Genomic DNA, 15,420 nt, shown 5'->3' with positions numbered 1-15,420 from the left:
TTCACTTGTATTCAAAAGATGCAATCTCTTTTATCAGTTTGTTTTCTATCCGTAAGATCTAATTTGTTTCCAAGTTTTTATTTATATTCCAGATAGTTAACATACGTGCAATATTAGTTTCAGGTGTACAATATAGTGAGTCCACACTTTCCTACAACACCAGGTACTCATCATGGCAAGTGCACTCCTTAATTCCCTTCATCTATTTAACCCATCCCCCATCCACCTCCCCTCTGGTAATCGTCCGGTTGTTCTCCACAGTTAAGAGTCTGTTTCTTGGTTTCTCTCTCTCTTTTTCCCCCCTTTGCCCATTTGTTTTGCTTCTTAAGTTCCACATAAGAGTGAAATCATATGGTGTTTATCTTTCTCTGACTTATTTCGTGTAGCATAATACTCTCTAGCTCCATCCACGTCATTGCAAATGGCAAGATTCTGTTGTTATTTTTTAAATACACTTGACTTGTCTTGTACTGAGAGTAGTGTGTTAAACTACTCTGTAAAGAGTGTTTCTGTCTACCTCCCCTTGCACCTTCTGCTGTTTCCACTTTGCATAAATGACTGCTGTATTATCTGGTGCACAGATATTCATTACTCTTGTCCCTTTATTGTGCAATGGGGGTTTTAGCACTACAAAGTTCCCTTTTCTATCTTATTTGATGCCTTTTGTCCTTAATTCTACTTTGTCTAATATCAAGATAATTACAACCTCTGCTTTCTTATTAATTTCATTTACCTACACTTTAGTCCTAGTATCTTGAAATATTGTATTTTATAGGTTTTTTCTAGAAGTATAGTGCTGGATTTTGCTTTAAAAAAACTTTTTAGAAAAGAATTAAGTCTATTTACTTGTATTGATATGAGTGATATCATCAACTCTATCATAACAGGCATCAACTCTATCATAACGTTTTTGTTATAATTACTGTGCAACATTTAAATTTACTTTATTTCTTTTTCTAAATGTTTATTTTGGAGAAAGAGAGTGAGCGAGGGAGGAACAGAGAGAGAGGGAAACAGAGGATCCAAAGCGGGCTCTGCGCTGAGAACAGAGAGCCGAATGAGGGGCTCGAAATCACAAACTGAACCTGAGACCATGACCTGAGTGGAAGTCGAACGCTTAACTGACTGAGCCACCCAGGCACCCCAAATTTATTTTATTTCTTTAGCTTTTTGAGTTTTTCTTTGCTCTAGATGGTTTCAAATTTCTTGCATTTAACTGAGGTTTAATTTTTATTTTAGTGATCGTCTTTGTGTTTATATCTTTTATAAAACTCTAATCTCACTTTTTTCTTGCTTAACCTTTAAATCTAAGCAGTCATTTTTAAGTAGTATCTTTTGACTCCTTCCTATTATCTCTACCACAGTCAATAATTTTATTGTACTTTCACCTTTTCTCTCATGTTAAAGTTGGATCTTTACTTCTTTGTCAAAACATCCTATGTTTACATTCTACTTTTCTCTTCAAACGCACCGAGTTTCGCCCATTGCCTTAGCCATCCTTTGGTTGCCCAAAGCTCTTTTATACTAGATTCCTCAGAAGGTCACCTGGGTAGAGAATTCCCTGAATTTCGCATTCACAATTCTTTCACTAAAGCTTTGTTGTGGGAAGGACAAGTTATCTATATTTTAAATTCTTGGTTCCCACTTTCTTTAAATTTCTTGAAAATGCTGCTACCCTATTGGAATTGCTTCAAATCTTCCTTTTAAGGACACTGACATAAGTCTAATTCGTGTGCCCTTGTAAATTGATTTTTTTTTTTTTTTTTGCCTGAAGGGCTTGGCTTTTTCCCTTTATATTTAAAATCTAATATTTTTAGTAAAACACCTCTCAGAATCTGTTTGGGAGATGTTTTACCAGCTAGTCAGTAGACCCATGCATTGGGTAAACTCATTTTTTATTTCCAGAATTTGTCTTGAATTATAATTTTAAATATTAGTTTTTCCATTTTCCTCTTTCTAGAAAAACTCTGTAAGCAATATTGGATCTTCTTTGCCTGCTTTCCAAGTCAACTGCTTTGCCTATGACTCATTTTAATTTATTTTCCTCTCATTTTTATTCTTTTTTCTTTATTTTTATGTTGCTTTTTAAAGTTTTCTTTCCATCTATTTTTTCTTGAGCTCTGTATAATTTGGAGTTTATATCTGATATTAATTTGACTATTTCTGACTTTAATAAATTATCATTTTATTTCTTCCTAGGTCTTTCTCATTTCCTTTCTTTCTTTATTGAATTTCCAATTCATGGTGCTTTTTTTAGTACCCCCAGTGAATGTTTAAGAATATTTGATTTAGGGGTGCCTGGAGCCAGTTAAGCGTCCAACTTTGGCTCAGGTCATGATCTCACTGCTCATGGGTTCGAGCTCCATGTGGCAGGCACTCTGTTCGAGCCCCGTGTGGGCTGACAGCTCAGAGCCTGGAGCCTGTTTCAGATTCTGTGTCTCCCTCTCTCTCTGACCCTCCCCTGCTAGTGCTCTTTATCTCTCTCTGTCTCTCAAAAATAAATAAACATTAAAAAAAGTTTTAAGAATATTTGATTTATATGAAATGTCTTTGGTTTTTCTTTTTTTTGGTATAGCTTTTTCTCTATTTGTTCGGTTAGTGACTTTAGCAGACAAGTTGCATCAGCTGAAATGTTTTGATTTTCATTTTCTCCTTTATCTTATAGCAGTTTGGTATGGAATTAATTTTTTCCAGTTCTTGATATGTTTGTGGACAGTGTTCATTGATAAAGAGTGCCTTTTCCAGTTATTTTAATGAAACGCTATTTGTTTAATTACAAATATTGTTGCTGATGGAAATAGGAGTGGAGAATGCTACCCTACATGCTATCCTAAATCCTGAACCGAAGCGGAAAACTTTATGAACATGACACTGACCACCTGAAACAAAATTGAAGTTTCCCTCTTCTGGAAGGATGAGTTGACAAAAAATGTTGGATTAAATATTATGACTATGCTCTTAAAATAAAGAGAAGATTATTATGGAACTAAAAAGTATTTAAAATACTTGCCAATTTTGTAAAAATAAAAGAGGAATGCTTAAAACCATTGGGAACCATGTGATTTTTCTCATAGGTGTACGATCTGCTTCCACGTGTAGAACTGTATGGTTATTTCTATCATGGCCTCAACCTTGATGATGGCAAGTTTGACTCTTGCATTCCTCAGAAGGATATATTCTACAATGGTTTGTATTATATACCTGTAAGCAACTATGGGGATGGAGACACCTATGATATTCTCAGGGTAAGATCACTTAAGACTTTAAAAATTATTTCATTTCAATTTTAACTGTAGTATTCATAATGCATATCTGTGTTTTATTAAATGTGTCGTTTTCTTCCTATTCTTGGAGACTGGTGTCAGTAATCTCTTTCAAGATGACTCAGAAACTATCTTATAAAAAGATATTAAGGGGTGCCTGGGTGGCTCAGTCAGTTAACGGTCTGACTTTGACTCAGGTCATGATTTCATGTTTCATGAGTTCGAGGCCCACGTCGGGCTCTGTGCTGACAGCTCAGAGCCTGGAGCCTGCTTCGGATTCTGTGTCTCCCTCTCTCTCTGCCCCTCCCCTGCTCATGCTCTGTCTCCCTCTGTCTCTCAAAAATAAGTAAAAGATTTTCAAAAAGGTATTAATTTTTGTTGATTTTCTCCCTCTTTTGTTAAAAATAAGTGGCAGTGAAATTATAAAACTTTGTGTTCGAAGTAATGAGCCAGTCTTCAATTTATTGCAATAAGTGTTACACAGAAATTACCAAACCAAGAAGCTGAAATATAATCCAGGCTCCATCAATTAGATCCGCTGAAGTCTCCATAAGAGGAGTCAGAAGGCATGGAAGAAAAAGGGCTAGACAGACTTTAGTTTAATCTACAAGGGACTGTGCAGTGCATGTGTATATATCTATGTGTTTGCATCTGTTTGACGTTAATTAGGGTGATGATAGTGCTTACCTCATAAGTATTTTTCCCTTTGCATTAAATGGAGAATGACTTAAAATACTTAGCAAAATCCTGGCACATACATGCTAGATAAATCATAATGCTTATCATTTTTGTTCCAAATTAAAGACTTTCCATACATCAAATAGAGCTGACTTGACTTCTAAAATCCCACACCCTTGCTGGCAGAGAAAACTTCTATCATCTGTTTATCATTATAATATATAGTTGGTAGGCCTTTTTTTAGGTCTTGCATGAAAGAAACGCACAGCTTTCTTTTGTTGTTTGTTTCTTTGAAGGCTATGGGTCTGAAAGTCTTTACCAACCTTCATTACCGGAAACCGGAAGTATGTTCAACGGAGGGAAGGATGCCATTCCTCAGGCCATTGCATCTAGACGCAGAAGGATATGGGCCAATATACAGTGCCCCACCTAGAATTGCATGTGGGTATCACCTCACGCCAGTCAGAGTGGCTAAAATGAACAAATCAGGAGACTATAGATGCTGCGAGGATGTGGAGAAACGGGATCTCTCTTGCACTGTTGGTGGGAATGCCAACTGGTGCAGCTGCTCTGGAAAACAGTGTGGAGGTTCCTCAAAAAATTAAAAATAGATCTACCCTATGACCCAGCAATAACACTGCTAGGAATTTACCCAAGGGATTCGGGAGTGCTAATGCATAGGGGCACTTGTACCCCAATGTTTATAGCAGCACTTTCAACAATAGCCAAATTATGGAAAGAGCCTAAATGTCCATCAGCTGACGAATGGATAAAGAAATTGTGGTTTATATACACAATGGAATACTACGTGGCAATGAGAAAAAATGAAATATGGCCTTTTGTAGCAACATGGATGGAACTGGAGAGTATTATGCTAAGTGAAACAAGTCATACAGAGAAAGACAGATACCATATGTTTTCACTCATATGTGGATCCTGAGAAACAACAGAAGACCGTGGGGGAGGGGAAGGGGAAAAAAAAAGTTAGACTTGCATGTGGGTAATCTAGAATTTTATGTCTTAGAGATGGCTAAAAGAGTTTGTGGAACTGGGTGTATTTGTGATAAAACTATAAAAATTGGGATTTATATGTGAATTAGGCCATGTTTTTGACTACAACTAGACATCCTGCAGGATAAGGCAGACTAGAAATGGTTTTTGGGTTTTGGTTTGGGTTTTTTTGTTGTTGTTGTTCAAAGGAAGAATTACCTTCGGATGTACAAGGAAGTTTATTTTTATCGGTAGAACACAGAATCAGAAGTGTTTAAGAGCAGGCAATGTGTCGTGATGCGGGAGGGACAATCATTGTAAGTGAGTGTGATACAGGAGAAGGTGTCCTGATGGGGCCCTTATACCTGTATTACGTGTAAACCACAATCCACAGGGTTCAAGACAGAAGGCATTTTGATTCCCAGGTAGCCAAAAAGCTGGCATCAGAGACGTGAGTTCAAATAGTAGTCCGTTTTCTATTGAAAGGGCTGTAAACACAAAAATCAGCCATCATCTTAGGCGAATGAGGTAATGAGACAGATGTTCAAAACGGGAATGTAGTCGGGAAAGCAAATGAAACAAGATCATCGGAATGGGACTAAAATCAAAGCTGAATTCCAGATCTGAAAATACGTGAATGACACCCACAAATCCCCCTACACAATATCGAGTGAGTCCAGTAGTCGAAGTGGGGCTGATCCTGAAGATGAGTACCAGAAACTACTGGAGAAAAATGAAAGCCCTAACAACTTCATGCAAGGGTGGATTCAGCAGGTACTCAAGAGACCCTAGAAGTGTAGAGTTTAAAACCGCCTCGAAGTCCTAGTCAAGAGGTTGAAGCTCTGTACTTTTTTTTCTGCTACTCGATGACACTACATTCAGTAATCTTTATCAGACACATTTAAACTGCTTAGTATCTTTCAATGAAATATACTGAACCCCAAAGTCATTCCCTGTAATGTCCTCCTTCTTCAGTTATTCATTTGTTAACTCACTCAACAAACATTTATTGAGGCCAGGTACGGAGTTACGCATCGTAAAGGCAGTGGCTTCATTTCGGCTTTTCTGGAACTTTTAGTCTCACAGGGAAGCATGACAAGTGAAGCAGGAACACCAAAAGCCTGGAAAGAGTGCACGGAATGGGAAGAATATAAACAGGAGACATAAATTCCTCCAGGGCCTGTTAAATCCTTGGCATTTATGCCAAGACCTGAAAGATGAATGATTGTACATCGCAAAGGAGTTAGAAAATGCATTCCAAGCAGTGAGGGAAGCACTATGCAAGACCAGCGAAGAAAACAAAAGTGTTTCAGGGTGGCAGAAGGATGGCTCAAAAGCAAGAGTAAAGATAGGCCAAGCAAGAGGGATAGACAGCTCAGGAAGACCTTGTAGGGCATTGAAAGCGCTTACAATTCATTTCAGTGAAATAATACACGATTGACAAGTTTTCTGCCATCTAATATGTGTTTTTAAAAGATATCTCTGGCTGCTCTATGGAAAAGGGGATTGGGATTTGGGCTGCTTGTATGAAATATTCTAAATGCTAGTAATTAAACTGAGAGACGGCAGTGCTGGGACTACCATAAAAAGGCAGTGGAAATAGAGAAACATGGATAGATCTGAGAGCTGTTTTCAGAGATTGGTTAGGATAGAAAACACAGAAAGGGGGTCTGGGATCAAGGGCAATTCTTAAGTCTCTGATTTGGGTGAGTGAGTGGATTTTGGTACTTTTCAAGGAGACAGGAAATACTAGAGAGGAGAAGGGGGTGTATATAATGAGTTTGCCTTTGGAACAGATTCATTTGAAATGCCTGTAAAGTATCCAAGAAGAAATGTCCAGGTTGGAGATGCAGAGGTGGGGGGGGGGGGGCGCGGGGGGAGACCTCAGCACACGTATTGTAATGGCACCATGTGTGGGGATGTCAATGGGGAGACAGTGCCTAAAGAAGAGAAGAGGTCTTAGAAACCAGAGCTCTTAGAAACCAGTCAAAGAGGGGGAGATCACAAAATGGGGAGAATGGGAGAATGGGAGTGGCCAAAGAGAAGAAAACTAGAAGGATGTGGTGTCACGAAGGTTAACAGGAGTGACTATTTAAAAAGGACGCAGTGATTAAGAATGCCGGTTACAGCCTAGAGGCCAAGTAAGTGCAAGATACCAGAATGTCAAATGAGAAGCTCAATTCAGGAACAAACATCACTTTCTCTAAATCTGGCCCTGGAGGCACAATGTAGCCCGGTTGTTATTGTTGTCGGTTTGTTGTGGTTTTGAATAATGGCAGAGATTTGAACATCAAAATGCCGATGCCTAGGTGTAGATATACATTTATTGGCAATGAGCCCCGGGAGCAAAGCCCTATTTTGCTTCACATTAAGCATGTGTGATTAACGACATAGCTTATAGGTGTGTGCCTTTGAAACACATACCTTTATTCTCTTGTCTAAAGCATTTCTCTTGTCTTTTAGCTGGTGGAGGCCTGAAGGAGAATTTTGACTATGTAGAACAGGCTATAATAGAAACGGTAAGAACAAACTTCCCAGAGACGTGGATATGGGACCTCGTCAGTGTCGAGTGAGTTTTTGAGTTTTCTCTCCTGTGTTTATTTCTATTTTCTTTTCGTTGTTATTTCTTAAACTTCACCATCAGCTGTATAAAGCAATACCGTATTTGTAAAATAGAGACGATCATTCATTGTTATGTCCTGATCACGTTATTTTTTTTTCTCTAGCATTGTTTCTCATTTATTAATCTCATGCAGGCAGATGCAAGCTGCTTCAACTTTTTTTTAAATCGTGCCGTGTTCAAAGAAATTTGCCATTTTTAAAGATAAATTTGATAAAAATACGGCTTTCAAGATTGTTATCTAATGCCCTGTCTAAACATTTTAACTTACTTTTAACCTTCAGTTAATAACGTTTTTGCTTGCTCTGCACGACGTTTAGCTTCCTTGTTTAGACAAGGAATGCATTTTATCAATGATGTCTCCTTAGTTCCTCAGGTTCAGCAAACATGTCCTTCCTCGTCCCTGATACCATAACCCAGTGGCAGGCAAATGGCTTCTGTGTGAATGGTGACGCTGGATTTGGCATTTCATCAACAGTCACTCTGGAAATCTCCCAGCCTTTTTTTGTTGAAATGACTTTGCCCTTTTCAGTTGTTCGAAATGAACAATCCGATTTGGTTGTCAGTGTCTTCAGCTACCTAAGTACATGTGTAGAGGTAAGTTGTTCCCTTCGATCTGGACACGAAATCTACCAACGCCAAAAGATCTCTCAATATTTTCCTTGAATATTACCCTAGTCTCTTTATTCTCAAATGCAAAAATGGCACTATCAAGTTATAAGACCTGTTCCCATATTCCTCAGGGAGAAATACTTACTTTAGGGAAGCCTGGATGGCTCAGTCTGTTGAGCAACCAACTCTTGATATTGGCTCAGGTGGTGATCTCCCAGTTGTGAGACCGAGTCCCACATTGGGCTCTGCGCTCATGCTCTGCTTGGTTTTTTTTTTTTTTCTCTCTCTCTCTCAAAATAGATCAATAACCATTTAAAAATTTAAACAACAACAGCTGTTTTAATTCACAGCATTGATTTGAATACAACTTTGAGAATATCATATCATACTGCTGTGTGTTTTACCATTGTTTAGCTTCTTGTGAGAAGTAATTTGGTGTCTTTTGTTTTTGCTAGCAAATTGGCTAATTTTCTCAAGATGGGAAGAGGAATCGTAGCAGCAAAGTTTTTAGAATGCCACTCTCATTGCTTGACTGTTTTTTTTTTTTTTTCAGATTTCGGTTCGGCTGGAATCATCTCAGTATTTTGAAGCAAATATCAGCACCCCTAAAAACAATGGCAGTGAGATTATCCAAGCTGGAGAGAAGAAAACGTATGTCTGGACTCTTCTACCGAAGACATTGGGTAAGTCAATGGGTATGCCAATCCCTCATGGAAAACCAGCCCTTTTGTTTTTCAACCTTTTTTTTCTTTACTTTTATTTCCAGTATAGTTAACACAAAGCATTATATCGGAGTCAGGTTTACAACAGAGTCAACAATTCTATACATTATTCAGGTCTCATCATGGTAGGTGCAGTCTTAATCCCCAGGATGGGTGAAATAGATGTAGGGAAAAAACAGCCTACTTTTATGGCCTTCATTTATTTTCCTTAAATCCTCTATACAAACATAGTTTTCTCCCTCACATTTTGTAAGTCTCATTTTTGTAAATTTTCTTTTAAAAAATTTTTTAAATGTTTATTTATTTTTGTGAGAGAGCACACAAGCAGGGGAGGGGCAGAGAGAGCAGGAGTCACAGAATCCAAAGCAGGATCCAGGCTCTGAGCCATCAGCACAGAGCCTGATGTGGGGCTGGAACCCCTGAACCATGAAATCATGACCTGAGCCAGAATCAGACGCTTAAATGACTGAGCCACCCAGGTGCCCCTCCTCTTTGTAAATTTTCAATTAAAAATCCTATTTTGATAATCTCTTTTCCAGTTGCTAATGCAAAGCCACCATTCATTTGTATAAAAGAATAACATGATTTAAATACAATATAAATGCCAATTTCCATGATCTATCAAATCCATATGTCATGTCCCAAAAGGAGGTTATATTGTTATTAATGTTGCTCAGGTCCTCCACTTCTAACTTGCTCCTTCACCTATCATCAAGGACATGTGTCACCTATACCAAAATTACTCCTCAATCATGATGATTGCCAGGACTTATAAATTTGCTAGATATATCATGAAACATCAAAAACAGTGAACCCTTGGATGGAGATCAGACACTGAGAAGAGTATTTTCTTCATGCATGTGTTATCTGCAATATAGAAAAATAAATTTGCAAGTATCTTGTTGAAAATATAAGGGAAGGGAAAGTTAAAAAAAAAAACTAGTAAACAAAATGCTAGATGTGATAGAGCCGTGATACTCGTTATCGCTGATGTAAAAAATTGTCATTAAAATTTCCTTTATTTCATGTTCCATGTTCATTGTGTTATTGCAGGCAGCAAAGAGTTTATTTATAGATCATTTTGGTTCACCTGTGATGTTGGTGTGACTAAAACTACTTTCCCTGTTAGATTTTGTTTCTCGATTTTTCTGACTACACTTAAGTCTTCAAAAATCTTACCCTGGCAATTGAGATAGAATACTATATGGCATTTTTTATGGTAAGTTTTATGGCATTAAGTGGGGGACACAGTTCTAAGAATAGAGAATCAAAGTCGTTCTTAAAAGGAAACAAATGAAACAAAACACAGCAACAAGTAAAAACAAGAACAGTAATTGGTTATATATATTGGTATATAGGCATACAGTAATAGGAAGCCAAAAGAATTATCTTTTTCAATCTTCCAATTTTTACAATGAAACTGAAGATCAGTGTTAATTACATGACCCATGATTCACGGGGAGTTAAAAACAATGGATTCCTTGCTAGCACTGACTTAAATCCAGTGCCCTTTCCACTATGTCATATTTTACTATTTGTGTTTGTTCAAACTTGGGAAAAGTGAGGATCCCTGGTTATTTGATGTTCTGTCCCCATATTGGTATACGTAACCTTTATCGACAACCAATTATCAAGGAATTTTCTCTGGTGGCTTTGCAAATTATTATTTTTCCTTAAAATATTTTACTTTTTAATTAAATAAATAAATCATTTATTATCTTTGTTGGGTTGGTTTTTAACTTCTTTTTTATTTGAGTAGAGTAGGCACACTGTGCGACATTAGTTTCAAGTGTAAAACTTAGTGATTGAACATCTCTATGGTATAACCACCATCCGTCTCCATACAAGGCTACTACAGTGTCATTGACTATACTCCCCATGTTGTGCCTTTTATTCCCATGACTTATTCATTCCATGACTGGAACCCTCTCCTTCACCCATTTTGCCCATTACCCCACCCCCTTCCCTCTGGCAACTATCAAGTTGTTTGTATTTAGATCTGATTCTTTTTGTTTGTTTCTTTGTTTTGTTTTTTAAATAATGAATCGTGTATTTAACATAAGGATCTTGAAACAGCTAAAACAGAGCATATCAAATCATCTTCAGGCAGGAGAAAGAACAAATTATTTTGGTCAAGCACAAACACGATGATAGTATGTATTCAGGTCATCCAATTCAAGATGTGGTTCGTAGAGTCTAACCATTTCCCATTACAGAAGAGGCCTATGGTCAACAATTTAACTTACATTCAGGAATGTTTTCCAGGTAAAGTGAATATCACGGTAGTTGCTGAGTCCAGACAAAGTAGTGCCTGCCCCAAAGAAGCAACTGATCAGCAGAATCTAAACTGGAAAGATACTGTGGTCAAAAGTCTATTGGTGGAGGTATGTACATGCAAAACTGTCAGGCTCTTTCAGATAAGCAATGGGTTAAATACAGGGAGGCATTCTTCTTGAATATACTTAATGAATTGAGTATAGTGACTTTTGACACAAAACATATCATTTTAGATGAATTAAAGCAGCAGGAAAATTCATCCTTTCTTTAATTAATATCTGACCCAGGATAGTAAAGCTTAATATTTGAAACAGGCTTGATGATTTTTTGCTTGCTCCCAACTCGTGGTTCCTGTAGACCTGTTGCTCTTCCTTTCCTTTTTTTTTTTTTAATTTTTTTTTCTTTTTAAATTTTATTTATTGTTGAGAGAGAGAGAGAGACAGAGCACAAGTGGGGGAGGGGCAGAGAGAGAGGCAAACACAGAATCCGAAGCAGGCTCCAGGCTCTGAGCTCTCAGCACAGAGCCCGATGCAGGGCTCGAACCCACGAACCGTGAGATCATCACCTGAGCCGAAGTCAGTTGCTTAACCGACTGAGCCACCCAGGTGCACCTTCCCTTCCTTTTTTTTAACCGACTCTTAAATCCGAGACAAATCTACTTGTCCTACACTCCGGTGTAGATCCCATCATCCTCAAAAAGAATTAACAATTCTCAGTAGATAATTCTCACCTCGCCTCTTGGTCCTACTCCACAAAACACTGTCATTTGTCATTGGAGATGCTGGACGGGATCGGGGGGTTGACAGTGTCCCACGATGATATCGAAGTTATCTCTGTTCAAACAACGGGAACACAGGGTCTAAAGTAGGTCTTGGTACTATACAGTGACTTCCAAATTTAAACAAAAGGGGTCAATGAATGGATCATCTCCCGGGGACAAACATGGGCCAGTCATGCCTCTCTGAGCTGATTCTGGATTATGTTTCCTACATGGAAGGTGCCCCAGACTCATTACTTTGTGCTTGTCTTTGTTTACTCTTTGACAGCCTGAAGGTATTGAAAAAGAAATGACTCAAAGTTTCCTTATCTGTACACAAGGTAAGAGACTCTTTTAGGTGGTCAAATTAGTCCCAAAGAAAATTTGTCAACAGAGTCAACTTATTTCCTTTCCTTACACATTAGTTCCCTGGCCACACTGAGTAATTTCAGTGATTTCATGTTAAGTACCTAACGGGGGATGATTTTATTTCATCCCTTATCTTCATTGTACAATTTTGGCTGACCAAAAGTATAATTTGTGAGAATTTTTTTGTCAGTTCATCTATGACATTGGTCTGCCTCAACCCGTTTTCCCATTTTACATATTTTTTGGCTCCTCTTGCCATATGATGTGTTGCACAGCATTGGACAGAGGAAGATCAGGACGGGGAGAAAGCAACCCACAGACACATCACCACCCCTCAGTCACCTGCTTTGTGGCCATCTTGTTGATGATGATCTGATGTTAGTGGGAATCTCCAAACTTTGCCTTCTATGTGTGCTGTTTTATATGTCATAGTCAGTAGCTTTTTACATTTTTTTTTCACACATAAGGAGTTTAGGCACTCTACTAATGGAAACTAAGGGCCATTATCTAATACACACACACACACACACACACACACACACACACACAGACACACACCATTCTCTGAATGTATTATTATTCTAAATGAGATCAGAGATTTCAATTTCATCTTTCTAATAAGCAACTTGCAAAAAAGAAGTCAATAATGAAATCTATTTCCTAATATGTTTGTCCCACGTATCTGGCTGCTATTGTCTGTAAAAGAAAGTTATCATATTATCTTTTTTATCAATATTTTCCATCTAGGGACCAAAGTCTCCAATCAGGTCGTTTTGGACTTGACAAACAATGTGGTAGAAGGATCGGCCAGGGCCTTTTTCACTGTTGTGGGTAAGTTGGCTAAATCTTGTCTTTCACAATGAGTTGAAAATTTTGATTGAGGTGATCTTAAAAAAAATAATCCTCAAAATAACAGAATGGAGAGATTTCTCTAAACTATTAGTTGGAGGGAAGGATTGTTGAAGGTCATTCTCTATGCTTATTTCCATGTGGGATCTGAAAGGAGAATGGTACCATTTTCTTTTTTTTCTTCCACATTTTTTATTTAAATTCTAGTTAGCTAAGGAGCACCTGGGTGCCTCAGTCGATTAAGTGTCCAACTTTGGCTCAGGACGTGATCTCGTGGTTGATGGGTTCGAGCCCCACATCGGGCTCTGTGCTGACAGCTCAGAGCCTGGAGCCTGCTTCAGATTCTGTGTTTCCCTCTCTCTCTACCACTCCCTCACTAGTGTCCTGTCTCTCTCTGTCTCCCTCTCTCAAAATAAATAAACATTAAAAAAAATTCTAGTTAGCTACATATAGTGTAATATTGGCCAAGAGGAGTAGAATTTAGTGATTCATCACTTACATATAACACTCAGTGCTCCTCACAAGTGCCCTCCTTAGTACCTATCACCCATTTAGCCCATCCCCCCCCCCCCACCTATGTCCATCAACCCTTAGTGTCTTCTCTATTGTTAAGAGTCCCCTGGGGCACCTGGATGGCTCAATTGGTTGAGCATCCCCCTTGGGCTGAGGTCATCTTCTCCCAGTCTGTGAGTTCGAGCCCCACATTGGCTAACAGCTCATAGCCTGGACCCTGCTTCAGATTCTGTGTCTCCTTCTCTCTCTGCCCCTCCCCCACTCATACTCTGTCTCTCTGCCTCTCTCAAAAATAAACATTTTAAAATTTTTCAAAAAGAGTCTCTTATGGTTTGCTTTCTTCTCTCTCTCTCTCTTTTCCCCTTCCCATATGTTTATCATTTTTTTTTCCTAAATGTCACACATGAGTGAACTCATATGATATTTGTCTTTCTCTGACTTATTTAGCTTGCTTGGAATAATACACTCTAGCTCCATCCACATCATTGCAAAGGACAATATTTTATTCTTTTTGATGGCTTAGTAATATTCCATCATATATGTATATATGTGTGTATATATATATATATATATATATCTCCACATCTTCTTTATCCATTCATCAGTCGATGGACATTTGGGCTCTTTCCATATTTAGCTATTGTTGATAGTGCTGCTGTAAACATTGGGTGAATGTACCCTTTCAAATCTGTATTTTTGTATCCTTTGGGTAAATACTTAGTAATGCAATTGCTGGATTGTGGGGTAGTTCTGTTTTTGACTTTTTGAGAAACCTCCATACTATTTTCCAGAGTAGATGCACCAGTTTGCATTCCTACCAACAGTATAAGAGGGTTCTATTTTCAAATCTATGCCCTTAGGAAACACTTGTTCTGCTGGACGTTAACTGCCATTTAGAAAACAAAGGCTTCTATTACAGCTCATCAATCAGAAATATTATACATATTTATGTATTTCCCCTTTGAAAAATCAGAATAAACTTTGCTTGGTAAAGATGCTGAGAATTTCCTCAGTAACAGGCAAAACCTATTTTACAAAAGGCAAACTTCTTTTTCTAACATTAATGCTTTTGTGGGAGGGATGGATTGCAGTTATAATTCACAGGCTCAGTTTCTCAAAAAGCTAACAAGCAAACAAGCAAAGACACACTTTTCTAACTTCCCCCTGTCTCTGGTAAGGAGATTTTCAGAAATATTTTGTATGCTTTGGGGCACCTGGGTGGCTCAGTCGGTTAAGCACCCAACTCTTGGTTTCGGCTCAGGTCATAATCTTGCAGTTCGTGAGTTCGAGCCCCGCGTCGGGCTCGGCGCTGACAGTGAGGAGCCTGCTTGGGATTCTCTGTCTTCCTCTCTCTCGGCGTCCCCCCCTCTCAAAAATAAATAAACATTTAAACAAAAAAAACCATTTTGCATACCAGAAACTCCTTTAACTTCACCGGCTACGCCTATCTCCTCTTTAGAATTACCTCAGGAGAACGTTCCTTGTTTCCACCATTTAAATGCAATTTTAGGGACACCGAGGTGGCTCAGTCAGTTAAGCATCTGGCTTTGGCTCAGCTCATGATCTCAAGGTTCATGAGTTCGAGCCCCGTGTTGGGCTCTGTGTTGACAGCTCGGAGCCAAGAGTCTGCTTCAGATTCTGTGTCTCCCTCTCTCTCTGCCCCTCCCCTGCTCGTATTCTGTCTCTCTCTCAAAAATAAACAACCCTTAAAAAACAATTGTAATGCGATTTTTAATATTTCCTACTTCCACTGTGTGTCTTTTATCTGCG

At 38.4% G+C, this 15,420-nt stretch overlaps 1 protein-coding gene across 2 annotated transcripts in view; it reads left to right on the top strand.

The window, feature by feature from the left end:
* The window catches only part of LOC125918819 (ovostatin homolog 2-like), a 54,189-nt gene that overhangs the window by 25,473 nt on the left and 13,296 nt on the right, over positions 1–15,420 (top strand). For both annotated transcript variants that reach the window (XM_049625052.1, XM_049625051.1), the window contains 8 exons: positions 3,075–3,245; positions 4,238–4,382; positions 7,395–7,500; positions 7,920–8,148; positions 8,717–8,846; positions 11,151–11,269; positions 12,209–12,260; positions 13,036–13,119. In XM_049625052.1, coding sequence (XP_049481009.1) covers positions 3,075–3,245; positions 4,238–4,382; positions 7,395–7,500; positions 7,920–8,148; positions 8,717–8,846; positions 11,151–11,269; positions 12,209–12,260; positions 13,036–13,119 — 1,036 coding nt within the window. The remainder of the gene's footprint in view (positions 1–3,074; positions 3,246–4,237; positions 4,383–7,394; positions 7,501–7,919; positions 8,149–8,716; positions 8,847–11,150; positions 11,270–12,208; positions 12,261–13,035; positions 13,120–15,420) is intronic.

Source organism: Panthera uncia, chromosome B4 (genome assembly GCF_023721935.1).
Source record: "Panthera uncia isolate 11264 chromosome B4, Puncia_PCG_1.0, whole genome shotgun sequence".
Taxonomy (NCBI): Eukaryota; Metazoa; Chordata; class Mammalia; order Carnivora; family Felidae; genus Panthera; species Panthera uncia.
This window is presented reverse-complemented; position numbering and strand designations above follow the sequence as displayed.